The following is a 26,644-nucleotide window of genomic DNA, read 5'->3' on the forward strand; positions in this document are numbered from 1 at the left end:
CCCCGTTGCACTGAGCAGCTGCCCTGTGATTTACAGGTGGGTTTGAAGTCGGCTACAGATGGCGTTTTCACTGTAGCCATTAGAGGGCTCTCGCGTTCAGCGCTACATGAAAAGATCATCTGTAGTTCAGAGATATCAAACGGCAATTAAGCTGAAAACATCATTGCTCAAGGTATGTATATATAGCATATAGGCAAAACCTTACATTGTGAATGAGATTTCCCTTACTGCCCCTTAAGTTAAGGCTGTTAATTACCTTTATTTTGAGTAAATATGCAGAATTGATTTGCTTATAATACCAGAGTAAAAATTTTTTTAAAAAGGAAAAAGAAGTATTTTACATTTTGTTGGATGTTTTGCTTGTGCAGATAAAAGTTACCAATGCAGCACTAAATGTTAGGAATGCTAATTGAGGCTGCTTGCTTAGTGCTCCTGATTCTACTCTCATTAGAATAGAGAACTTTATACACAGTTAGGCAACTTATTTGCTAAATCTCTTCTAAGGAAAAGCATTGCAACAACAGATCTTTATTGAGGAGGCATTTCCTGGAAAGGCTGGACTTCATCTATTTTTGACAGGGAAATAAGTCTGTGTGGCCTTTCTATCTGAATGTTACAATACCTTTCATAAGCACAACTGACAAGTTTTATCTCACTGTTGCAGTGGCTATTCCCTGACTTAGGAGACAGCCAGACGCAGAAATATTTGTTAGCTTAGGTGGTCAGTGGTTGTTTCATTAATTAGAAGTGTAATTCTGTTAACAGGTTTTAAAAACAGATTTTTTTCAAGGTAAGATAAAAAGGATTAATGGTGGTGGAGTTTCAGAAATGGTATTTTAGTGCTGTGTTGCCCGTTAGTAAATTGTGAAGTCTGGGCTGGTTAGTTTTGTTTTGCCATGGTTTCTGGGGGCTTGGTGAGGTGCGCAGCGCTTAAGAATGGTAGGCTACAAGAGGACGAGGAGCTGCTCTGCTGTGTGATAATTCACACCGAAGCATGCTTTCTAACATCGGGACAGTACTAAACATGTCTACTGCGGTGAAGGAAGCCTGAATATGGATTTTTGATTTCTCTTGCTACATGTAACTTGATTGTATTTGTTCAGCTTCTGATAAGTCTTCTAGGCAGTTGATTCCATGTGGTAATATCTGCAAGAGATTCAGGAGGCTCGAGCTGGGGATTCAGTGGATTGAAATAGAAGATAATCCTGGAGTTAGCAGCTTGGCAAATCCTTGTGTATCCAGGGAAAGAATGTTTTCTAGGTTCCTGTGTAAATTCAGGGCCACTGAAGAAACATTTTGTGTCTTGGCATAGCTGAGTAAGTGTCTACTGACTCAGTGTCCCTGAGCTTGGGGAGATGGACATGACAGGCAGGCATATCTGCTTCTGAAACGTCCCTTTTTAATGCTTTTTCAAATTATTAAGCAGGTCCTAAACTCAGGCCAGCACTAACTGCACGCAGAGCTCCTTTGACCAAGTGAGGTTTGGTTACTCGGTAAGCAGTAGGCTGTACTCATTCTTTAAAATAAGCCTAACTTTAAAATTGTTCTTTCAAACAGCATTCTCAAATGAGACTGAAATATTTTTACATTATAATCCTTGACTTCTGTCTCTTCTCCTAGACTCTTTGATCCATTTTTGAGAAACTACACCTGAATATAACGTAGCGCAGTAGGGTGACTGAGCTGGGTGCAGCTGAAGGCGTAATAATTCTTACAGGCTAAAGATACATGAGGAGTTCACTGGTTTTGTAGTATTTCTTATTCACGTTATGCTTTGTAACATTTCGGTGTGATCAGTCTGGAGGGATATTAAAAATCCTAGACAAACATCTGTTTTATAACCATCGAGGTTCTATTTCTGTATGTTAATCTTCACACTGTGGTGGACCCAGCTGTGCAGTCCGTCTTCTACATAGAATTGTACCAGTTGCCATGACAGCGTATAGCTACCTACTGGTGACAGAATAATAGGCATGTGACTTCTTTGATAACTGTCATAATGTAATTTAGTCATCAGCCAGCAGGTGGGGCATTAAGCTAACAAAAACCCACCAAATATTGTAATTTAAAAAACGTTTCTCTTGTGGAACGCTAGTCTGTCCTTTTTACAATAAAAACTGTCTATCACAGAATGTAGCAGTTCTTATTGTAGGCTAAGTGATTTCTTCATTAAAAGATACAGCTGTAGGAAATGCAATGAAACCACTTTGTAGATTACCAAAGGTTGTTACAGGGCGTGATGGGTTTGGCAGAAAGGCAGGGTTTGTTAGCAGGTTTAACGCTGGTTCTGAGTATATTGTCAGGACAGAGCTGGGCACTCCATAGGAAAGCAGCACAGGGAAGTTTAAACCACTGACGTATTCCGTAGGTGAAAAATTCTTGTCAGATTATTCATAACTCTTTTCAGTTCCTCTTCTCATTTTTACAGTGCTTACAAATCAAATCCTTAAATTAACTTGACAGTATTTCAAAGGGATATAAGTCAGAAAAGGCTTTAGTCCTCCTTTCTGCTTTAAGGTAAGTCTTGTTTATCCTACAATCCCGAGAATTTGAGAAATATGAAATAGTAAAAAGCCTGTAGTGATACTTAAATCTTAGTGTATTCTGAATGTACTCATTTAGCCTTCTTCTCTTTTCCCTTTTTTACAGAGGTAAGGTTGAGATGAATAAGAACACAGACCACTTCTTTAAACTGAATACTCATTCTGGATCTCTCTGTTCTCGTAAATGGAACGCAGTAATTGGCAATGGATGGGAACTCAGCTATGTGGTTTACCTTTGCTACCAGTGCTTAGTGTTACCTGCTATTTTCAGTGTTTCCTAGGACCAGATCCTTCTAGGTTGGTTGGAGGAGGGGAGGGGGTTATGTAGCAGAAATTGTGGATAACTTAATTTTCAGTTGCTGTGTCTGCTTCCCCTAGGGAATTATGAGCTCTCTGAAATGTTTGCTTTCTTGGGTGACATTTTCCAATATAAATGACACTTTATGACAGGATATTATGAAGCCAACATTGAACAGACTAAAAAGAAAAAAAAGAGTTAGGGTTCACTTACATATTTGCTTACCTTGCTATTATAGAAGCACCACTGAAGAAGCGAAAAATAATTAAGTATTATTTTGCCAAGTTCCTACATTTGGTGGTGACCCTTAAACAACCTGAGTTCAGAACTGCTTTACTTGTCCAGATCAAGGTTTGTCTAGTTCAGTATTGTAGGTCATTATTGGAAACCTGTCTGTAAATGGAAAAGTAAAAAGGCAAGAAAATAGGTCCTCAAGAACATGCTCAGCTTCTAGCAGCTTGTGCCTCAGGATTTCTGAGCTAGAGGTTGTCTTTGATCCTTCCTTTTGATATATATTGAACGGAGTAGCACGGCAGGCTGTACTAGAGTATTTTGCCACCATGTCATAGAATGCGGTTTTAAATAAAAGGAATTATATTTGCTGTATGAGTCCAATATGTTTTCATGCTTGCCTTTGTGGACTTGGTAATGCTTTAACCTAAATAACAATCCATTAACTTGTAACAAAGCTGTTACTTTGAAAAAAAATAAATCAAACCATAAAGCAAACTTCTTTCATAGACCATCAGGATTCTTTAACCGATTTTCTGCCATACTTGGTGTTCTGAAAATAATTTAAATTCTGTATAAAAAAAAAGAAAACCAACCCTGTGATGGAACTGCCTAAAAAGAAGGCAGTAGTAGATAATACTATGTATTTATACCTAGAGCTCTCCAGAAGTACTCAGTATTCATTGTGAATATGGTAGTTTCAAGTGTGTATACAAGCTGCCTAACCAGCCAAAAATATCCTGTACGCAGAATTAGAAGCAGCTCCTGAGGCCATAGGTGCCCAGACAAGCTAAATTAGGGAAGTTCTAGTGTATATGATAAAGTACTGTCTGAATCAGATTCTTGTAACGAATGTAGGGGACATACATAGCTAATGCCGACTCTCTCTGCATCCTGAAGCTTTGAGATCTTGGCGACAGATCCTGTTACAGCTACTGGTGTGGTCTCTTAATCCAAGTGGCAGGGGTCTGTGTTTTGGCAGCAGATGATGTATTATCTCAAACCAGCCTGTTTGGCTTGTAATGTGCAACTTCAGAAACTATAAAATTCATGTTTCTGTGTCTGTTCCCTCACATATGTACAAGCTAAGGATGAAACAGAATTGTATTATAGTACTGTTAATTATTTTGGAAAGAATGCTTTTCAATTTGGAAAGCAGAAATCTCAAACCTAATTGGAGACAGAATTCTGTCTTAGTTTAAGCATAGGAGTGATTAAGAGGATTGTTGGCTGAAATGTGTCTGTTAAGTGCCCCTTGCAAGGCACTGGGCTAGAAGTGGGAAGCGGGCATGATTTTTGTCTTGCCTTATTCAAGAGCAAAGTTCATTTTACTTTGGTCTGAATTAAATAACATGGAGAGTTAAACTTCAGTCTCTTGGGCCTGTTAGGAAAGTTAAGTTTGAAAACTTGATTTTTGTGATATTTAATTTCAAGAATCTTGTTACCTGCTCTTTTATCCTGTGTGCTGCACTTCATACCTCGTGATCAAGAGAAGGTGGAGCTAGCAGGGCAAATGGAGTTGCTGTGACTAGTCATAAATGCCAAAATTCTTACTGTATTTGTTACCTATGACAACAAGGGTATGCTTTAAATATAACGTACTTAACTGTAAGGTCAAGGATGAAACTTAATGTTTTTATTTTTCAATACTGTTCCCCAAGTGCATTGCATAGCAGAATAAGATTCCTAAAGACTTGCAGCAGGTTTTGTACCTTACCATCCTAGAAAACTAAAATAGTGCAGAAAATTCCAGCTTTTGCTGTTACAGTAAGTTAGTCAACAAATCTTTGTTCACTAGTATAAGTGTACAGATAACATCAGACAAGCTTATGTTTTATTGTATCTGTATGGAAATGCTACTGAGTGTAGAGTCCACATTTACCTTGTTCTAACACTAGTTGCTTTGTTACCAAATTTGTCATGTGTTCAAGCAGCTTCTCTTCAACACTCTTGGCTTTCTGTCTCTGGTGTGAAAGACTAAGTTCTGCATGCTGAAATCACTTTCATAATGGAACTGCCTAGATCAGTATGGTTTTATACTTTTCAAAATCTGAAACTAATGCATAGCTCCTCCACTCACGCTTTTCTCTTGATAACTCAGTCTCTTTGGAGGAGGCTAGTCCTGTCCTGAACTGATACTTCTAGTTAGATCTAGTATAGAAAGTGCTTTTTGATACTCATTCTTTATGCTGCTGCTTAGGAATCTGGGTTAGATCATGTACTAGAATACTCATGAACCAGTGGTCCTTGTCCATATTCTCTCTTGACAAGCTTTTATTTTATTAGGTATACCTGATGTAGTTACACAACAAAGATATCTGAGAAGAGTCTTGCACATTTTACTGTGGAGGGTAAAGTGCTGTTTGAAGACTTCTAGGTCTGGGTAGTTTAAAGATAACTTAGAGGTGGGTAGTTCAGGCCAAGGTGATGATACTAGTGTATAAAACCTATTAATGCACTCAGAATACACAGTTCATGTACAATATGTGTGAGATCCTAAGTTTGGGAAGAGGATTAATTCATTACAACTTACTTTCTCATTCAGGAAGTGGTGTGCTTTTTTTGATTTTGGGGGTTTTTTTTGTTGTTGTTTTCAAACTAGCTTGGAGATGCATCTACTGTGTAGGCATGAGTTTAGTCTGCAATATTCAGCAATGATTTCCTTAGGTGTGGTAGGGGTAAGTTAGTTTTCACCTGCAAACCAGGAATCTGTACATATTATTTCTGCTGAGCAGGTGAATTTCTAATTATTGGAGAACTGGCTGTGCATTTTGAACTGTGGTGCAGGATGTACAAAATTTTTCTGCATACTTGCTGATAAAGATCTTGACTTTAAAAGAGGATTTCCAGAGTTTCTGTATTTATCTTTAGGTTCTCTTTTGCCACAAATTGATAAATAGTTGCTTGAGACTCTTCAGTCCTTTATCCTGATTGTATTACATGTGGAGATACTTCCAAGGGTGCTGAATATTAGGGTGTATTCACAGACCACCTAGACTCAAGGCACTTTGCCCCTGTTGTTATCACTCAGTGTGACATTGTGTACCTTGTACTGAATGCATTGGGTGTCTATGCAGCTGTACAACCTCTTTCCTAAGTTTGGGACTTCGTCAGAGCTTGCTTGAATACATCAACAATACTGCATTTCTGAGATACTAATTCTAGTGTAAACCAGACTCTACGTATCAGAGTGTCTTGTCATTTTCTTGTAATACTGTTCCCTGGGAACTAGAGTTGGATCTCAGTTCTGCACATCCATTGAAACTGCTACAGATCTGATCTATGTGTGACTAAGAAGCCTTAAATGTCTTCAGTTAACTTGCAGAGAAGTCCCTGATACCAAACAAATGTGACGTCATTCTCCTTTACCAGAGCTCAGACTGAGGCCTGAGGGGCATGTAAAGGATCACAGCTGCCATGGGATGTATTTTTTTTCAAGGGTCTTAACACTTTTTCCTGTTAAACTAGTAAAGTGACTTTTGAATTGGGAGAACTGTTCCTTGACTAGAAAGTCTTAGATTGTGATAACAGTTTTTAACTTCATGAACTTAATCTACTTCAATGATACAGATTCTACTGTAAGTTCCCATACCAAGTTGCTGTTGCTTCTCCCCTTCCACTACGCAGAAATTTTTTTTTTAAGTAGGTTGGGAAACTGTACTTACCACATCTACTGATTTTCAGATCATTGCCTGAAGTATTGAACTTCGTGGGATTGTATTTATGTAGTGTTTATTACGATGGAAATAAGGCAAACTCTTCCCACAGGTTAATACCAATAGGGCTAGGATCAAGTGCTCATGACTGAGGATGCAGTGACCCATTCTAGTCCTTTGCCTGGTCTAGTCACTGTTTGTGCCATTGGAACAGCTGGGCTGCTGCAAATTTGTGGAATAGTTTTTCTGGGGTGTAGCTTACTTGTCCATCTACTAAAAAGGTAATAGTGTTTCATACTTATTAAAATTTCATTAATCTTTTTGCATTATTTAAAGTGCCTGGGTGTCTAGTCCTTATTCATATTAGTGAAATTTATTCAAATGAGAATCTCAGTTGACCTCATTAGTACAGTAGGGCACCAGGTATCTGGTAGGTGGAAATCTAAAACATCAAAAGTTCTGAGAATTGCTTTCCCTTCTATGTGAATTAGAAATTGAAAAATGCATTGATTGGTTATAGTGCTCTGTTAAAGTACTGGAATGTTTAAGAAACAGAAATATGTATGAATAGATCTCTAACTCCTTACTGATGGTACTGAGTAGTGTTTAGTCTGGATATCCAAAGAAAGGAAGAAGCAGATACTCCAGCTCCTTCAGAAATTTAGCGTTTCTTGTTAACGTTAAGTCTTACAACCTTCTGTACTGGCTTATTACTAGCTGACCTTTTATATAGGGTTTTCACTTGCAGGTTGTTGAAGCACCTTACAGAAATTAATAACTACCCTTTTTTTTTTTACTTCTGAGAACAGAGATGCAAGAGAAACAGCTTGGGAAATGCCACCTGAAACAGGTCATAGCTTCTCTAATGCTTGGTTAGATTGGCCGTTTTGGGGCATCTCTCTCCTGTTCCTGAAGGTTCTTCTACAGCTTGGATTTAACAGAAATGATACAGTTTTCACATTCTCATTAATAATTTTGATCAAATGTGTACTGAAACATTCAAGAAAGGTAAAATAAATAGGGATGAATTAAATAGATTCTCAGTAATTACATAGCCACAGCTTTCCTCTTACTCCTACGGAGGCATATCCTATCAGATATTGATCGAGTCAAAGTTACCTGCACATAATGTTATATAACTATGTCTAGTCTTGAGAAATCTATGGCTGTAAGTGTATTTTAAGTTTCAAGATGATAGAAACCAGCTTTCAGAAAGAGCTTCCAAAATAGAAAATTGATCCTTATTTATACCTAGCCTCTGCAGCTCACTAGTAGGTGCCTACAGATGGGCAATAGAAGCACTTAAATAATAAAGAATAAAATAGTCCTGTGCCATTAAAACGCTGTAGTGGTAGGACTCATCTTAGTTACTCTTCTTATCTTTAGAATCTCATAGAATATCAGCTAGTTTTTATAACTAATTGGGCTAAAATTGTGACCCAGTCTGAGTACATAAGCGTGCATCAGCTGCTGGCTCGCTCTCCCTATTCTGGAACCCTGGGGAGGCAAAACCAGCTGCTGCTTCTGAGCCAAGGTCAGATTATGCCCTGCTGCTGGGGCTGAAGGGGTTACACCACCACCATAACCAGTAACAGGGACTGGTACAATTCTCTCTTCAGCAGCAGTATGGACCTGACTTCTGTCTCCATAGCTTTCTATTCTGTCTTGGTTCCCTCTGTGATTTGGAAGTAGTTTTCTTGTTATTTCTGAGAAGCTGTGGCCTAGTTCTCAGTAACACCTGCTGAAATAAGCAAAATATGCTAGGTGACTCGTCTATCTCAAATGGAGTCAAGTTTTTCTCATTTTGGCTTTTCTTTCATATTTTGTCTTGTTAATAAAAATCTCAGTAGATACTAAACATGCTTCTGTGTGTGGTAGGTAAATAACAGCTAATTTTCTTTACTGATGTTTTTGTGTTTGTTTCTGATTAAGTTACTTCTGATTAAACTTTTGCTGAATCCTGTTGAATGTGATGTTGCAGGTGTCTGTTGCTTTTTGACAAAAAGGAAACACATGTTGTTCTAAATTAGCTTTAAATATTTTTTCATACTACTGTGAAAACTAGGAAATTGGGATGTGGTTAACTTGAATGCTGAAGTGAATGTAGTATTTCACTTTGTAGTGAAAATACTGGTAACTGGCATTATACCAAGTTTCATACAAAAAATAAATGGCTTACACTTATGTGGATCTTTCCAATTAGTTGTTCAAAAAGGCTTGGAGAAACCAAGCAAGGGGTTATCTACTGGCATCACTAGAAACACCTTGCATGAGAGAGAAATGCTGTGCATGTGATTTCTTGCTGCTTTTCACAATGTGTCATCTTCTCTGCTTATGCCAAAGTAAGTACAGATATTTGGCAAAGCAGAATTTGTCAATGCCCTACCAGTAGCAATTTACACTTACTTTGAACTTGCCTTACCCAGCTGCACCCGGCACTACAAAAGTGCAAATGGAAAACGTGATCACTCCTGCCTGTGATACTGCAGGTTGTAGAGCTCTGCACTGCTAAATGTGTGGATTTACGAGAGAGATTACACTGGCTAGAAACAGAAATAAAATGTATCAAAGTACTTTTTAACTACTAAGGTAAGCTAATATTCCCTAATGGAGTGTCTAAGGGCAACGTTGTACTGTTGATTAAAACAGTAAGGTCCTTCAGTTGTTTATACTTAAGTGGTTGTTAGAGCTGTATTTTACTATTTAATTACCAAGTCACTCGTGTTTTGCAGTAGTTTATTGTTCTGAGGGAGGGGGGTGTGTATATGCACACATTTATATATATGTTTGTTATATGTGTTTATTTAGGTTTTTTCAAGTTCATCAGATTTCTCTTGGGAAGAATGTTGCTTCTTTGTAGAGTATCACATGAAATACCTGTTAGAATAAGTTCTAGATCTTATCAAATCAAATCTGTACCAAAATGGTTCTGAAAGAGGCAAATAGTCTCCAAATACAGTGCATATGTTTTTTTTTTTTTTAAAGAATGAACACTAGCAAGCCAGTGTGGAATGCTGCAATTTCTCACAGTGGTAGTCTAGAAACAATAGTTTAGATGTACAGCATCAACTGAGATTGTATGCTGGGCTTCAACTTGCATGCCTTGATACTAGGTACTTGAACCATCTTTGTTTTCTTGAATTTCAATGTAGACACACCTAAATAGGTGATAGTAGAGGTATCCTATCCTGGTAATTAAACTGCTGGTTCTGTAAAATACTTGTGTAGTCAGAGAAGAACACCTTTATGTCAAAAAATCCTATGGAGCAAATTTTTAATTCAAATTTGTCTTTCTTAAAAAGTGCAGAAATGTCATAATGGGTTATATATTTAACACTGGTGTAGAGGAATGCCAGGTTGAAACTGTTGCGTCAAAACACCTCATATCTGATAGCTCTCAGTTTGCAGACATGTCTGATAGTTACTGGCTGTGACGTGAGCAGTGGAAAGATGGTTCGTAGGGCCTGGGTCTGTGCTGTGTGACCCACTGTAAAGATTCATTTGAAACACTTTCCATCTGTGCAGGACTTACTGCATAGCAATCTATGGTCATCCAGGAATGTTGTTTTCTTAGTGTTGATGTCTCCTTCTGTATCCGAGAAGGCTTTGCACCAGCAAAAGTCTTTAATGTTGTCAGACATCCTTTCAGTTCAACCCCTGAGGCGTAGATCTGCAAATCCTATGGTGTCGGCAAGGTCTGGTGCCCAGGATGCTCCTTCTGGAGCCGTCTATGACCTGATGTGTTTATAAGACAGGGAAGGCTGCACTTTCACTTCTTCCTTACACACTTAGCAATCCTTCCCCATATGCTTTAACAGTAGTATCAGAAAAACAGCTCAATTACATGGCACCCTGATGTGACTGCATGCTGCTTTCTCACACAGTTGGAAAGCCAGAGAAACTAATGAGTGGAGGAAAAATGATGGAGGACAAGGAAAGAGGAAAAACTGTGTAAATAATTAAAAGAAATGGAGAGGAAAAAAACAAAACACACGAAAGGAAATAAAAAAAAGTTGCGTGAAGTCACCACACAAAATGCACTGCTGGTGTTTGCTTCGCATTTCAGCACTGGTAAAGAAGTAACTTCATTTCCTCACTTCCAATGTTTTGGTGTTATGCTTTTGGCTACTGACTACTAGCTAATGCTGATAGTTGTGCTTTAAGAGGACTTGAACATGGACAGAGGCCATTCTGGGGAAATTTTCATGTTCCCTGGTGGCACTCGAGGGAAAAGTGGAGGGACTACTTTCAAATAGATTCCATCCATCACAATACCAGCCTTAAATACAGAAATATTCTGCAGTTAGGGAGGAATTGAGGTGCTAATGTAGTGTTTGCTTATATATTTTTACATCATTGAATTTGGTTTATGTACCTACACAGCAGGGAGAGATTAAGTGGACAAAGGGTGGCAAAGGTAGTTGTGTCTGCTGGGCACAAGAGCTTCAAGCAGTTTCAGTATTAATGAAGGGTGTTTTAGCAGTTGCAGAACAGGCTTCTGGCCTAATAGGGGGAAGTACACAATGAAGGTGGCAAGCAAAGTTCCAGACTTGGTCGACAAGCATGACATTTGGGATGGGTACATGTTTTTCTGGAGAGACAGGGAAGATGAGGCTGGAGGGTTCCCCCCTCTAAGAAGAGTAGCTGGAATGTATGGAGCTCTTGGGTGGATGACAGGCTGGTTGAGAACAGTAAGGATCAAAGGAGAGGCTACTGAGGGTGACATGTTGGTGGATTACAGACCAGCTGCTCATGATGAAGGTTGATTAAATTAGCAAGTCAGTAACATCTATGGGTCACAGATCCTGATTCTTGGAGAGGAGCTAATCTCCCTGAAAGCTGGAAGGGTAATGTGGTGGGATGCAAGCAGTCCAGCAGATTCCAGGAAGCTTTCTTGGTGGAGATACTGAATGGGCCAACCAGGGGTGTTGCACAAATGGATGTCCACTAACAAGGAAGAATTGTTTAGGAATATGATAATAGCAATCGTGGCTGTAGTCATGATCATACAGTGGAGCTCAAGATCCTGAAGGGAGTGAGGAAGGCAAGTCCTTGGACTTCAGAGAGCAAACTTTGGCTTAGTTGGGGAACTGGTAAATGGGATGCCATGGGAGGCAGCTCTGAAAGGTGGAGGGAGCATAGGAAGGCTGGCAGGTCTTTAAGGGGGACCTTTTCCCTGTGCAAGAGTGGCACATCCAAACAGGAAAAGAAGTTGATTCCAGCTAAGCTAAACAGGGAACACCTGAGTGAACTTCCTTGCAAAACGTATCATGGTGGAAGCAAGAACAGGTTATGGCGAAGGAGTTATTAGAAATGTTGCCAAGGCGTGTAGGGATGGCGTTGATGCATACAAGGGTTTGTGGAATCTCATGTTGCTCTCAAAAGCTATGTTAACAGTAGGAGGCTGAACAAGGACCGTGTAGGCCTGCTGTTGCACGTGAGCACCGGTAAGGCCAATGTACTCAGAGCTGCCTTTGCCTCAGCCTTCCTGCCTGCCGAGAGGCAAGGTTCAAGCAAGTGAAGAACTACCAGAAATGGATGAGGATCAAGACAGGGAGTCCTGCTGAGAACTTGGCCTGTGCAAATCTGAGACCAGCTGGACTGCATGTGAGGGTGCTGGGAAGAGCTGGCTGATGCCTTGAGAGCAGTTGCTCTCTGTACTTTTTAGAGTGGGGTGAGGAGGGTCCACAACAACTAAAGCAAGGCAAATGTTGCACCCATTTTCTGAAAAGGCCAGAAGGACAATTTGGGGAACCATGAGGAAATCGGTCCCTGGGAAAATCATTGAGTCCCATTGGAACAGACTTGCTTTTGTGCATTTCATGTGTCTGGAAAGGGTGCCATCATGCCTCACCAACTGTTTGCCTTCTATGATAAAATGGCTGCGTTTGTAGGCATGGGGATGGTAGTGGATGCCATGGCAACTTTAGTAAGGTGCTTGGCACTGGCTCCCGTGCTATTTTTGTGTGTGCTTAGGATTCTGTAGTCTGGGTGGGTGGACAGCTCGATGGGTAAAAAGCTCATTGCGTGGTTTGGCTCAGACGGTTGCAGTTTAATGGGTCACGCTTTGCCTGGAGGGCAGTAGCAAGTGGAGGCCTATTGTATTTAACATCTTTTTCAAGGACCTGAAGGAGATGACAGGATCCACTGTTGCCACATTTGCACAGTGAGCCCATCCTGGGGCTGCAGTTGACAAGCTTCAGGGCTGGGCTGCTGTCCAGAAGGACCTGGGCAGGCTCATGGAAGAGGCCAGCATGAACTTTTTAAATTTTAACAAGGACAAGCATCCTGCCTCTGGGAAGGGGAGGCGACTGCCTGTCTGGGTAGCAGCTCTGTTGCAAAGGCTGCAGGCATGTTGGTAGGCAGCAAGCTGACCATAGCCAACAAAGATAACAGCATGCCAGTACCTTGGAAAGAGTGATTATCCTCTTCTATTTAGCACTCTAGACCACATACCGTGTCCACGCGTGTCACCCACCCCCCCCACCCTGTGACAAGAAACTTGTTGACAAGCTGGAACCAGCTCAGTGGAGGGCCACCAAGGCCAGGGCTGGAGCACACGTCGTGCAAGGAGAGGCTGAGGCAGCTGAGCTTGTTTGACCTGGAGAAGGGAGGGCTTGCCACCATCTAAGGGAGGATGAGAGAACAGGCACACTGAAAGGAGAGGTTCAGGCTCTGTGTCTAAGGAGGACGGTTCTGCTGCGGGGAGCCCAGGTCTGGCTCGACGGCGTGGGGCTGAAAGCACCGAGGCAGAGCCCTCCCCGGCCTGGGGCGGAGGGGAAGGGCGCAAAGCTGCAGCCCGGGGGAGCGCCGGGGCCGCGGGTGTGCGGGGCGGGGTGGGGGCCGAGGCGGGCAGTGCGTGAGGGACTTCCAGCCCCGGCCGGCGGGCGGAGCAATCCCCCTTCGGGCCGCGTCGGTAGCGTAGGCGGGAAGCGCCGCTGCCCCTGTCCCTGCCTCGCCGCGGCTCCCGCTGGGCGCGGGGCTCGGCCCCGCAGCTCGGAGGAAGAGGAAGTGGCCGCGGCCCCAGGCCGGCCGGGCTCGGAGCGGAGCGGAGCTGCCCGGCGCCTCCCCGCCCCGTGCCGCCGCCCCCGGGGCTGCGCGGCACAAACTTTCTGCCGGGCAGCGGGGCCGTGTGGCGGCGCGGCGCGGCGCTGCCCCGGCACCTCCCTGTCGTGGAGCCGAGGGGGGAGCGGCCCCGGAGCGCGGCGGGCGGGCACGGGCGGCAGCCAGAGGAGGAGGAGGAAGCGCTGTCAGCGAGGCCGGCCGTCTCCGCCCGCCGGGCATCCTTCAGCACCGCCGGGCTGCGCTTCGCCCGCCGCCTGTCCCAGGTACCGCCGCGCACCCGCCCGGCCCGGCCCGGCGGGCAAACTTGGCGGGAGGGGGGTCCGGGGCCGGTCGGGGGTCGCTGCTGGGCAGGGTCGGCGCGGCAGAGCGGGCAAGGCGGCTGCGGGGCTCTGACTCCTCTTGATCCTCTGGCTCCTGAAGTTCGGAGCGGGGCCCGGGCTGGCCGGCGCGCCCGGCTTTGGAGGGGCTGCCGGAGGCTTTCACGGGGCCGCGGGGGGAGGCGCTCCCTCCCGCCCTCTCCCCAAGCGGATTTCGGTTTGTGCAGAGCCGATGAGCCGCTGCTCCGAAGGGGGCGGCGGTCCCCCCCGCGTCGGTCCTGCCGTTTGCCGAGGGGCCGGTGACCGGCCGCCCGCGCTGGCCGTTAGGCCCGGGAAGGCGGCGGGGCCGGCGGGCGGCGCCGTCCTGTCAGGCGGTGAGGAGACCCCCCGGGCTCCGCCGGGGCGCTTGCGGGGGCCGGGGGCGGCATTGCTGAAAATCGCTTCCAGCCGGCGCGGTTATTCGCGTCCAGCCAACGCCGCGGCGAGGCAGAGCCGGGAAAGGAGGGGAGCTCTGAGGGGAGCCGGGGCGGCTGCCTGCCTGCCTGCCTGCCTGCCCAGCCCGTCACATGCCGGGCACCTGGAGGCGGCAGTACCGCGACGTGCCATCGTGCGGCTAGCTGGGGTTTGTGATTTTACAGTTATTTTCAAAGGCTGAGCTGGATATTGCCTTTTTAAGTCCGCGACACTGTTTCAGCACATTTTTATTACAAAATAAGGAGAGGTAGCGCGACTATGGGTCAGTAGTTGTATATCTGAGTAAGAAACACTTCTCTCCTCTCTTGTCTATTCCTGTCAGAGCAACTACCTCTCACAGCCTGTGTATTTCTGGAAAAGGGGAATTTGGTTGGAGGGACTTTTAGAGCTCTTTTTTGATACTTCCAACTTGGTCAGATAATTAATGGGAGACGTTTGTTCTCCGTTGCGATTGAGCCCGCTTGCCTCCGGAGCGCTGCCAGCTGGGACCAGGTGAAGGAGCTGAGCCAGGGGCTGCGGTGTGGCAGGACAGGGAGCGGTGCCGGAGCCGTCTCCTGGTCCTGGGAGGGGCGGCTGTTGTGCTGAAGTGACCGTTGGATGTAAAATAGTAAAACTGTAACTCTACCTGACAAAACGTTCTTTAACGTTTTCAGCCAAAGTTTGGAAGCTACAGTATGATTGTATACCGCTTCTATTTTTATTTCTGTAAAAATAAATAGGAGGATAACTAACATTGTCAAGATATAACTGATCTCTAGTTTACAAGGGGAAATCTTTTTGTACATCTGTTTTTATGTTTTATTTTTAATGAATTCAATCCATTTCAGCTTCTGGTATTGAATAATAAGTTGCTGGCAATAACCCTCTCTTTCACAACACTGGTGGTCACATTGTGTATTTAATTTCTGTTTTTTCTAAGAAAAAAAATAGTCTCAGAATGAAGGGTTATTTCAGGAATCTAACTTAACCTCAAGTTAGTTACATTAGGCAAGGGGCTTTCCACCGCTTGAATGCTGGCATTCCCCTGGTCTGAGGGCGAGAATGTAGCATGAAATGAGTATATACAGCTGTGATTAAATACCTAGGGGAGTTCTGAGCTGTGGTACCGGGAAACGCAGATACCATATTGGGTATAATGAAGTGGCCTTAGAATCTGTGGTGGAAAAGCTGAAAGGCTGAAGCCATAGCCTTTCGAACAATAAAAATCAAAATTAATGAAATCTGTATTTTATTTTTTTAAAATAATTTTAAAAAAATCACATTACTCTTATTCCATCCCCCTACTTCACGTGAGATCCCACAGCTTCACACCTGGCTCCAATGGTCCACTTTACGTTTTGCCCCAAATTGGTTGGCCAGGGTTTTACTCTATGGCAAACTAGCAAAAGACAGTAAGCATAGGACTGTCAGGTCTGTCTAGCTTTGTGTTTTGCCACTGATTTACTCACTGTCCTTGAAGCTACTGGGCATACATTGCAATACGCATCTGTTTTTCATGTCTGTTTTCTGTGGGTTCAGAGTGGCGTGGGATTAACTTTAAAGGAAAGTTGCATTCCTATCTGACGTTCTTATATATGCTTCTGTCGGGTCCATTCAGTCTTTGATTTGCTAGACAATAAATGTTAGCTCCTATAGTTTCCCCTTAAGTTCTTGAGAGTAGTTCTCTAGTCCTTAGCATCTCAGTAGTCTCCTGTCTTCTCATAGAGGCATCTTGCTTGAACGTTTGCAGCCGTGGTATTTCAGAAGAAATTTTACCAGTACTTTGTCCAGTGATATTAACGCTTCTTTATCTTGACCAGAAATACCCTGCCTAAGAGTATTTTGTAGACATGTGTGGTACCATCTGAGTCTTGTGCTGTACTGAAAGACAGCATCACGGTATTACTCAGTACTAAAAATCTTTTGGATGAGCGTTATAGGGTGATGTGGGGGGGGTAAGGAACAAGGGTCTCTCACCAGCCTACTGTTGCTCAGATTGCTCCCCGACACCAGCACAATGCTCGCCTTAGTCCTCCACCAGTTCTCTCTGATCCTGTTTGCTTTTCTTCCTCCCGCCCTCTCGCCCACGTGCACACACACGCACACCAGCTTTGTTTCCCTAGAGAGGGTTAAGCGCAGCTGGTGCCAGCCCCTGGTTATGGGCAGGGAGCCTGCAGAGGTAGCCCACCGACCTGCAGGCCCAGGGACAGCACAGAGGAAAGTAGGTGTGTGTTATGCAGCAGCGGCGTTGAGCCCGAGACTAGTGTTGTGAACGCCGTAATAAAAACAGTAGCACCTAATAATACTTCGTTGAAATCACGTTGTCGCTGTGGCGTGCTATTTGACGTGCTGCATGCTAGGGTTGTGCTTTGTTTGTGACTTGTGAATAAGACCTATCAGGTTAGTCTGTTCTGACTTTACTGAATCCATATGGTATTTATCCATGTATTATTTTGTTTTCTTCCTAAAGCCTAGCAAACTCTTGAGGCTAGACTAGCAATTGTCTTAATTGGCCAAATTATGTTTTCCTCCTTTTTTCATGTAGGCGGTACATTTTCTTGTCTCCCAGGGAGATGGTACCAAACCCGATTCAATAGTTTGTTTTTTTAAATTCTAGCAATTGGATCTGCAGTTCATCATGACAGGTCTTCCAGAGTTCGTGGTGTGAGTCCAAATTAGTCCGCCTGATTTGCGTTCTGCTTCCGTTTAGTTGTGGTATCTTTGGCCTGTCTAACTGGGCTTGACTTCTGGCACATTTCACTCTATGCTGGTGTTTCTTGATCCGAGACTGTAGTTTCCTCTGCTGAGCTTTTTTTTTCCCTGTCCCTTGAAAGCTCTCTACTTATTCTACCTTTCCTTCTTTATTAGGTAATTCATCTCGCTGGGTCTGGAAACCTTCTTATGAATCCTCTTGTCACTTCCTTGGGTTACAAATTCTGCAGATATTCATATTGTAGTTTAAACATGTTCCAGACCTCCCCTGCGCTCACGTCCTCCAACTTTTCATTCCTGTTCATCTCACTAATGAGTTCCCTTAGTTTTTGAGATTTGCCTTTTGAAATTGAAAACCTTAATTGCAGATTTTCTTGGGTTGCTCTACCGTTTAATTTAAATAAAATCAATCATAAAGAATAAATCTGGGATTATTCTTTCATCAACCTTTCTATAATCAGCGATTTAGTTATCAGCTGCAAGTCTAAAATCCCGATGGTGCTAGTCAAATTGGTAAGTATACGGTGAAAAAATTGGTCAGTCATGACATCCAGCAATAGATAGGACTGATTTATGGTAATTGTTCTTTGTATTTTCAAAATAAGTCTTTCAGAATCTTTCTGATTACTTGGTAAACATTAGTTACTTAAACACCTGATCCCTCCCCACAAATAAAAATTATTGCGGTATTTATTGAATATATGCTTATATAGTTACCTGTATGGCAGTACTCTTGAAAAAAGACCAAGCAGGTATTTCTTGGTAAGGAATTTCCCTCTTGATGGTGTAATCTCACAAAAAGCTTTATCAGTGGGAAGCCAGGGTGGGAAAAATGGGGATATGTCAGGAGCACGGCTCTATTCTAGGAACCTATAAAGGATCATCCTAGCATACTATGCTCCTTTCTTTGTTTACCTGCACACCCAGTTTCTCAGGTCCGGTGTTTTTAATCCTCTGCTTCAGTTATGCTTCTCTGCCTGATGGGTTTTTTTGCCTTGTTATTCCTCTTCTGCTTCATTGCTTTAACTATGCTGGGGAAGGGACTCGTCCATAATTTGCAAGCTCTCTCTGGGTTTGTTTAGAGCTGAGTAGGGGACTAAACACTCTGGCATTTTGTAGACTGGGAAGGATGCAAGAATTAAGTGACCACATGCCAGCAAATGAACTGAGCTGAGCATGAAGTGCTTATTATTTTGAAAATGGAAAGGTCAGGATTGCGGGAGTGAGGGTTTAAGAAAATAAGTGCGTCTCATTACTGCACAACAAATGTGAAGTCCTGTAATTATTTGTAAAAGCCTTCTAGCATCCCTGTGAGGTAGCTAAGTATTACCCATGGAAGGAAGAACCAGGATGAAAGGACTTAACCAAAATCAAGAGAGAAAACCTATTAATACATTGCAGTTCTCTTGTTTTGCTGCTGCACTCGCCAGTAAGAACACCGTATTCCATAATTTTGTGCAAGGAACTTTAACAGTAACTTATGATATGTATTTTAAAAAATAGATTAATTTATGATAAAGCTTACAAAAGGAGGTCACTAGTTCTGGACAATAAACATTTAAAATGTGTTAACGCAAGCAAGCTTGTTCTCACTAATTGTGCTTAAAAACAAGCTGATACTAGCATAATCTGCCTGTACAGCACGTTTTCTTTGGATGCCGTTATAAATATTAAAATCACCTTGTTTCTATTTCAGGTGGTAGTGTATTGCACTTACATGTGTATTAGATGATATTTGAATATTCAGTCTAATGCTATATGCTTAGCAATTGACTCCAGTACTACACGTATTTAAAAGAATTGTTTAGGAAGGCTTTTCAAATCATCCCTGTGAGTAGTCATTGACACAGTGCTTTCTGTAATATTGATATAGTTGAAATAAACTGTTTAGCCAATATATACTTAGTTGATAAACATCCCTTAAATTACTTAGTCTGGTAATCTATTCAAGCTTCCATTAGCCATGTGGTTCTGTTATGTTTCAGTGTAATTTTCATTATTATTCCTTGGAGATAAATTGTTATGGAGTTCCATGAAAGGAGGGGGCGATACATCAGAAAATTAGCTCTGTTTGTTCCCAAAAAAGCCCCAAACAAAAAAATCAGACAGAAGGCAGGTTTTTTTTCTTCTCTTCTTTGTGCCCTTTTCCTGCTGAAAAATAATCCTGGGGCCTGAGCTGCTGTTTCCAAGAAAATAAGTTGTTAGCTACATGATATTCTTTTATGCTTGTTGTTGTTCTTTGCGAATTCTGAACTTGTTGTATTTCATGTATTTTGAATACAAGCTAGTAAAGTGAGAAAGCAAACCCAAGCTGCAGAGCGTATTTTAACAAAGCCTAGGTTCAGAGATGATGAGTTGAAAACTTGCTAGATCTCTAAAAGAGCTATAAAAATTCCTGTATTTTATTCAAGAAACACTCATTTTCACGGATCACGGAGGTGCTTAAAAATGGAAAAGCTGGGTTTTTTTCTCTTGCTGAGTACAACTTGTTGTGATTTTTTGTTTTTCATGGCAAAGGACGGTACCAGTTTCAATAAAACTTGCATCAGGAAGGAGCATTCAGGGGCAGGTCATTTGCCATGCTGGGGTGGGTTTCTCTCCTGTTCCTCCAGATACGCCCCAGAGCTCCTCTACTCTTAAAATATACGACAAAGGACAGTAACGGGGAGGAGGAGGTGGCTGCAACAGGCTTATTTTGTGGCTTGCAAATTGGGCGTTTGCTTGGGATGTACAAAACCTGGGTTAAATTTCTGAACTCAGTTTGCAGAAGAAAGCTGCTTGTTTCCTAACCAGTGGAGGCCTTTGTTGCCATTCACAAGACAAACGTAGGAATTAATTGACTGTAGGCTTTGCTGTTGTTCTGCAACTCATCACAGCTTCCATTTTTGATGTTTCGCAAAATTAAAATGAGATATAGACTAAGAAAAAACGCATCTATTGTTAGATCTGGGTTTCAGTTCTAGTTTTATCATCACATGGCTGAACACAAGAACAATTTTAGAAATTATGAAGATCACGGAGCACGCATGAGACTAATTCGCAATATAAGTGACTTTGTGGGCAGAATTAGTTTTTCCAGCAGGTGTAGCTGTAAGAGCCCATAGCTAAATCTTAATTTTAGTTCTTCATTAGATGTTACTTTTTCTCTCACTCAAGGTGTTTCTTGTAAGTATGGAACTAGTAAGTTGATAATTTTTACATTAATGAAAAAGGAAAAGCTTGTCTTGGAACCTACTGCAAAGCAAAAAATATTTGAAAATTTTGCAGTGTTTCTGAAGAATTTTTTTAATTTACTCTGCTAAAAAGTGAGTATTAGTGATGATATTTTATTTTAATACTGAATAAAAAAAGTAGAATTCACATGCAGTTATAGAAGGCCAGGATAAATATATGCAATACACTAACCTTAAGCATCCCGTATAGCAAAATAATATACCTGCTGCAAAAGAGGATTGAAGTGGGTTTAGATTACTTTGAATTCATCAATGATGAACATTTCTTACAGCACTCTTTGATAACTTCAATGTAGAAAATTAAGAAGGTGAATAATGTCCTGTTGACAACTAGATTTGTAACTGAAAAGCAAGGAGACATTTTCAGACGAGGATGGAAAGACTCTGAACAGCACTAACTTTGCTGCAAAGGAAAGGAAGGAAGAAGGTAATAACTAATGTTAAAAGTCTTTGGAAGGTTATAAAGCAAGCTGTCCCAGTAGCAAGTTTGTGGGGTAACATTGAGCAGAATTCGGTGATTCAGTGATTACTTGTCATACACACATCATCAGTATCTTTGAGAAAACTTTAAGTATTCATAAATCTCTGGAATTTTTTTAATATTTAAACTCCTGTATTAAAGTAGGAACTTTGTTTCTTAAGATTTATTTTCTACTGCTGCAGCACTTGCATCCTAATTACTGTGGAAAAGATTGTGATGTTGTGAAACATATTTTTTCTATTGATGCCTCATTTTTATTCCAGTGAAAACATCCTTTCCCTATGTGCGCTTTAGTAACATAAACGTAGTTGTCTATACTTAATGAAATGTGGGGAAGTATTTTATCCTCAAGGATACTAATTGAAGTTTTAGCCAAGCAGCAGGAAGGTGAAAATCAGTCTTCTGGTAAGCAGTCACTCAGTGAATTAATACAAAACCTGTATGTTTTCAGTCCAGTCCCAAGTGGGCAGGTATCTCCGTGCTGAATGACTTGTGGGTTGGCACTGTTTGCAGAGATCGCTACTTGCATGGGCAATGAGGGTGGACCAGTTTTCTCAAAAGGGCCAAGGAGATGGTTGCTAGAGAAGCACAGGAGAGTGTCCGTGGCTGCTGCTGGAAGAGCAGGCTTGTATTTTCTAGCACTTTCACCCCAATTTAGGAAAGAATGCAAAACTCTCTGTGATGTGAAATACTGAGTCCCCAAGGCCTCCTTCTGCAGTCATCACTGTCTGAAGAGTCCTGTGGATTTCAGACCCTTTGCATAACTAAGGGTTGCAGGCACTGCTGCTTAGTGACCTCTGAAATGGAATTTTTTTCCTTACAAAATGTCGTGCTGTATACTTATGATGTGTAAGAATTACTGGGCCATCGCTGAAACAAGAAATTTGATACACTGGCTAATGCTTATTGCTATCTTAGTTCCTCACTCTACAATATATTGTATATTATATTATTGTATATTATATATTATATATTATAATATAATTATATATTATATATTATATACAATATATAAGTACAAGTATACTGCTAGATGTGTTCCACTACAGTCCATGGAAATACTCATAGTATCTTGTTAGGCTCATTAATATACAGTATACATTTATATATTAAAATAAATAACATTTTAGACCTAAGATAATCATATTGCATGGGCAAAAGAAAGAAGCTGCTGTATATATGAAAGAATAATCCTTTTTTTTTTTTTTTTTTTTACTTAATGGTAGTAGTTGTCATTACAAAAAAAAGAAAAAGTAGAAAGTATCATTTTGGGAACAGAAGGTGATCCTGAGGATTTTTAACCTCAAATGCCAAAAGAAAAAAAAAAAACAACCCAAAACCTAGGTTTCATTTATAGAAATTGTTAATATAAAGTAATTTTTACTTTTCTGTCAAAATAAGCAGGGAAAGGTGTTTTCTGTTGGATGAATCCCCCAAATATTTAAAGTTCAGGAACATGTATGACACCTCATCCATTTTTCTTGATGCTGCAGGTCTTTCTAGGAAATGTTTTTTCTGCTTCCAGTTTCTGTGTGATCGAGTATTTACTATGGTATTTTTTTAAGGTTTGATGTGTTGGTCAGTCCTATTTTGATGTATTTATTAGTGAATTTGCAATAAGGTGTAGGTGTGCACTTACAGATTCTGCAGATGATATGAAGGTGGGTGGCATTGCTGAGCCTGGAAAGACTTCCAGCTCTTCCAGGGGTGTGGGAGAATGGGGTGAGATTATTACTGAGTAGTAGAAATGCAAAGGAATACAGCAAAGTTATGGGAGATGAGTTGGAAACTCCTCAGCTGTCTTGGATAAAAATAAAAAGAGGTGGGTTCTTTGGCTACTGGGAAGCTGAGAGTAAACTGTGAATGTGATTCAGCTGTGACTGATGATTCTAGGTGCAGTAGGCATGTTATTTGCAGCAGAGACAGGGAAAAGCATCAATGTTATTTTAATAGGCCTTGTTAAGATCTCGTTTTGAGCATATGGTCACCTGTGTTCACATAGAGAAATGAAAACAGGAGCGATGCAAATGAGAGTGAGTGGGGTGGTGGAGCAGAGATCCTGTCTTGTAAGTGGCAGGAAAGGACTTGAGTACATTTATTCTAGCAAAATACAGGAAGGGATTTGGTAACTGTTCATAGAAATGATTTCACAAGGAAATATGAGGGAGGGACAAAAGTTACAAAAGTTAAAGCACAATGTAAGTATAAACAAATTTCCACAAGTAGATTCTAAATACATTAGGGCTGGAAATTTGACTGACTCACTAACCGTTTGGAGGCTGGAGCTGTGGCATAAGCTTACAAGCACATCTTTGGAGACAGGGAACCTGAACTAGTCTTTCATTCTCCACTTCAGGTTTATTAATTGTCAAGGTAAAGGCAGCCCTAGTCTGTGACTGAAGTTTTTCAGGTGCTCGTTGCTATCTGTCAGAGGTTGCAAGGAGGCTGAAACACCCATCTTGGTGATGCTTCATGCAGCGCGTTTACACTGAATGGATCCCATGCCTCGAAGTGTCCAGGGTGGCCTGCGGGAGCCCCTCTTCATCACTGGATGTTTATTCTGCATTTCTCTCCTTGTCCCCAAAGCCTGAGTTTTGCCGTGTAGGTGGAGGCAGGAAGTTGGGTGGGGTGTAATGAAAAACCTCAGGTGCCTAGCTAGTGTGCCTCTTTACCTTCTCATACTCACTGCTAGCTGAAATAATTTGCCTCAGTCCGAGCAGCGTTGTTGAAGAGGAATGAGAGGGTTTGGATCATATGAGTATTTTCACCAAGCAATTCTTCCATTCTTTCATACTCAGATGAGCCATAATGTGGAGGATATTGAGAAACATTTAATGTTTAGCAGAGATGGTTGTTAGGAGTAATCCTTTAAAATGTTGTGGACTGGCAGCTTATTAAGGAGAACTAGATTTACCTAGTCCAGTTCTGTCGTCATGTGCCTCTTCTGGTTTGAAGAAGACTTCTATAAAGTGCCATTATTTCTTGTGGATTACCTGAAAACATGAGGTAGAAGGAAGTGAGGTAGTTTTCTAAATGCTGGTACTTGTCAGCAAACCTGTTTTTTCCATTGAATTACAAGTCTAGATATTAATTTGAATGTTACAAAGATCTGTGTAAAAGATAATACTATCTGCTCTCACAGTTAACTGCATATGCAGAAATTGTTATTAAGTTGTCAACCCTTATATTAGCAAGTTATTTTGCATTTTCAGCCACTTTTTATAATGGAATATGTGTCTTCCAGAGTATACTACTGAATACATGTGAAAGATGCAAAATACATGCATTAAACTGTCAATTTTCCAATAAAATAACAGCATGCCTGAGGGTTGATACGAGTGGTAAATACTTCAGTTACTATCTGAGCGTTTAGTTAATTATACAATTTCATGTAGTTTGTAGGTAGCTTGTATTTAAAAACTAAAAATCACCGCAATGTACTATTGTGTTGCATGAAACCGGAAACAAAAAACCTAAAATTTAATGGTGTTTATGCATTTTCCCTTTTTCCTTCCCCTGCCTTTTTGTATCAGGAGCTGCTGAAATGGGTTGTGGATTGAACAAACTAGAGAAGCATGATGAAAAACGACCTGGTAATATCTATTCAACTTTGAAGAGGCCCCAGGTAGAAACCAAGATAGATGTTTGCTATGAATATCAATTCCTTGACTTCACAACACTAAATGATAGTAAGTACACAGTATTTTTCTTTAGACTTTTTTTTTTCCTATTCAAGTTAACATGTTAATTGCTCCATAATGGTTTTTGAATGGTGTGTGTAATAGTTTTTTAAAAGTCTTTAGTTTCTTTAAGTAAATGCTTTCTCTTCAGTCGTAATGCTGACATGCAGAGATCTTACTGAGAATTTTCCATAAATTTTTAACCTTATTTAACCTTAGAGCTAGTTGTAGGTTCTTAGATGTTTGGTTCTTTTATGCTGCCCCCCTCACCTTTTTTGCTTACTCTAATACGGACTTTTGTTTCCTTAATTTGCATTTTTATCAATGTATCATATGGTAAAGCAATTCAGGTCTGCCAGGTTATATACTTCACTGCTCTTTTTTCTTCCTCCCCTTCTGCTCCCTGTGCTCCCTCAGGAGTATTGTGAGAGGTTAAAGTTAGTGTTTTCAGTTTTGCTAACTTACCTTAAATAACTCTTATGTGGTTACAGATACTTAGAGGTGCACCCATGTGGGTGGGAACAGGATAGTGGGAGACACTGGAGATCTAAAACGTTAAAGGGGTGAAGGTCCAGTCTCATGCAATTTTTACCTTTTTTTTTTTTTTTTGTCCATCTGAAATAGTCTTGCTTTAATTCACATGACAATCCACAGACATTCCATTTCTTTCCTTCCTGATTGACACCAAGCGTCTCTGCCAGTATTGCTCACACCATCGCCTGTGCCCTCTTTCACTTCAAAATTAGCCTGTTCTACAAGCAATTACTCCTCACACCATTTGGAAATCTGAAGCTTGAGCAGAAGGCTGGGACCTGCTTCTTGCTATATATAAAACAACACAGTACCAAAATCTGTTACAGCTAGTTGGCAGGATGCCAGGTAGAGCCTCTGTGCTTTTGCCCTGCAGTGTGCTGCTACTTCTCTTGTTTTGCAAGTCAGGTCAAAGGAAAAGCCAAAGCAGTACGTCTCTCGCTGTGTGAGACAAAGAGCTGCTGGTACGTCGCTTGATGTGACACCTCTAGTGCAGTTCAGTATGTTTAGCCCAGAGTAATGTGAATTTGTTGTTTTTTAAAACTTGCTGCATGTGAACTTGAACTTGGAAAAAGGTGGAGGTTTGGAATAGGAGGTTGGACAGGAATGCTCTTTTGTAGGATATGTGGGAGCTGAGAAGTTTTGTCTTTGCAGACTTTTCTTAGTGCTTCTCTCCTGTACTTGTGGATTCTTATGTTTTTTGTTACACTAATTGGGATGTGCTGCAGTGGGAACAAATGAGAGGAATTTTTTTCATGTTTATGTATTGCAGTTGTTTCTACGTTTTATTTATTTTTATTTCAAAGTGAATTGTTTGTCCTTTGATAGTTTGACAACTTTTACTGATATGCACTGCACATTGTGTCATTAGTAAAAATGAATTAATATTAAGAACACTTCTATGGGCTTTTCTGGGATGCTCATCACTGTTCTGTCTGATTGCCTCATAAGCTTTAGTGTGTGCGTTCTTCTGATACCTCATGAAGTCTCATCTTTGTCACTGTATGGAGGAACAATCAGTACATGTGATAAAAATGTGACTTGCCTCAGGCACAGAGGATGTCTGGCACAGAGCAAAAAATTCAGCCCAGACTTTCCAAGTCTGATTAAATGGATAGGTTTGTTGTAAAGCATACTTGTACGTTTTTCTTACTCATCATAGACTGTTTTATTATGATTTTAGGAGGCATTATTTAAAGAGACTGTGAGTAGAAGTACTTTCATCAGATTCTTTGGCTTGCCAAAGAGTGTGAGCTATCCAGCTCCCATTGAGTTCTGCTTTGGCATCTTGTATCCCCATCACTCCGGTCTCTGAAGATGGTGGTGGACAGGCAGATGAGGAGGGAATGGAGCTCTTGCTCCTGCTCTTTTTCCTTAGTATCCTTAGTATCCCACACGACTATGTGCTCACAGGGTTGGCAGGGCAACAGCTTGTGGTAATGCA

At 41.5% G+C, this 26,644-nt stretch overlaps 1 protein-coding gene across 2 annotated transcripts in view; it reads left to right on the forward strand.

Annotated features, from left to right (window-relative positions):
- Nucleotides 1-2,492: 2,492 nt before the first annotated feature.
- The window catches only part of RFTN1 (raftlin, lipid raft linker 1), a 119,309-nt gene continuing 95,157 nt past the window's right edge, over nucleotides 2,493-26,644 (forward strand). Inside the window, exons 1-2 of one of the 2 annotated variants that reach the window (XM_087746952.1) lie at nucleotides 2,493-2,517; nucleotides 24,523-24,678. In XM_087746952.1, coding sequence (XP_087603078.1) covers nucleotides 24,534-24,678 — 145 coding nt within the window. In that variant the 5' untranslated portion in view covers nucleotides 2,493-2,517; nucleotides 24,523-24,533. Of the gene's footprint in view, nucleotides 2,518-13,708; nucleotides 14,057-24,522; nucleotides 24,679-26,644 lie in introns of those variants that run through there. The other variant, XM_087746998.1, reaches the window with a different exon arrangement.

This window comes from Nipponia nippon, unplaced genomic scaffold, assembly GCF_047370975.1.
Source record: "Nipponia nippon isolate SJK-2023a ecotype South Korea unplaced genomic scaffold, ASM4737097v1 scaffold_1, whole genome shotgun sequence".
NCBI lineage: Eukaryota > Metazoa > Chordata > Aves > Pelecaniformes > Threskiornithidae > Nipponia > Nipponia nippon.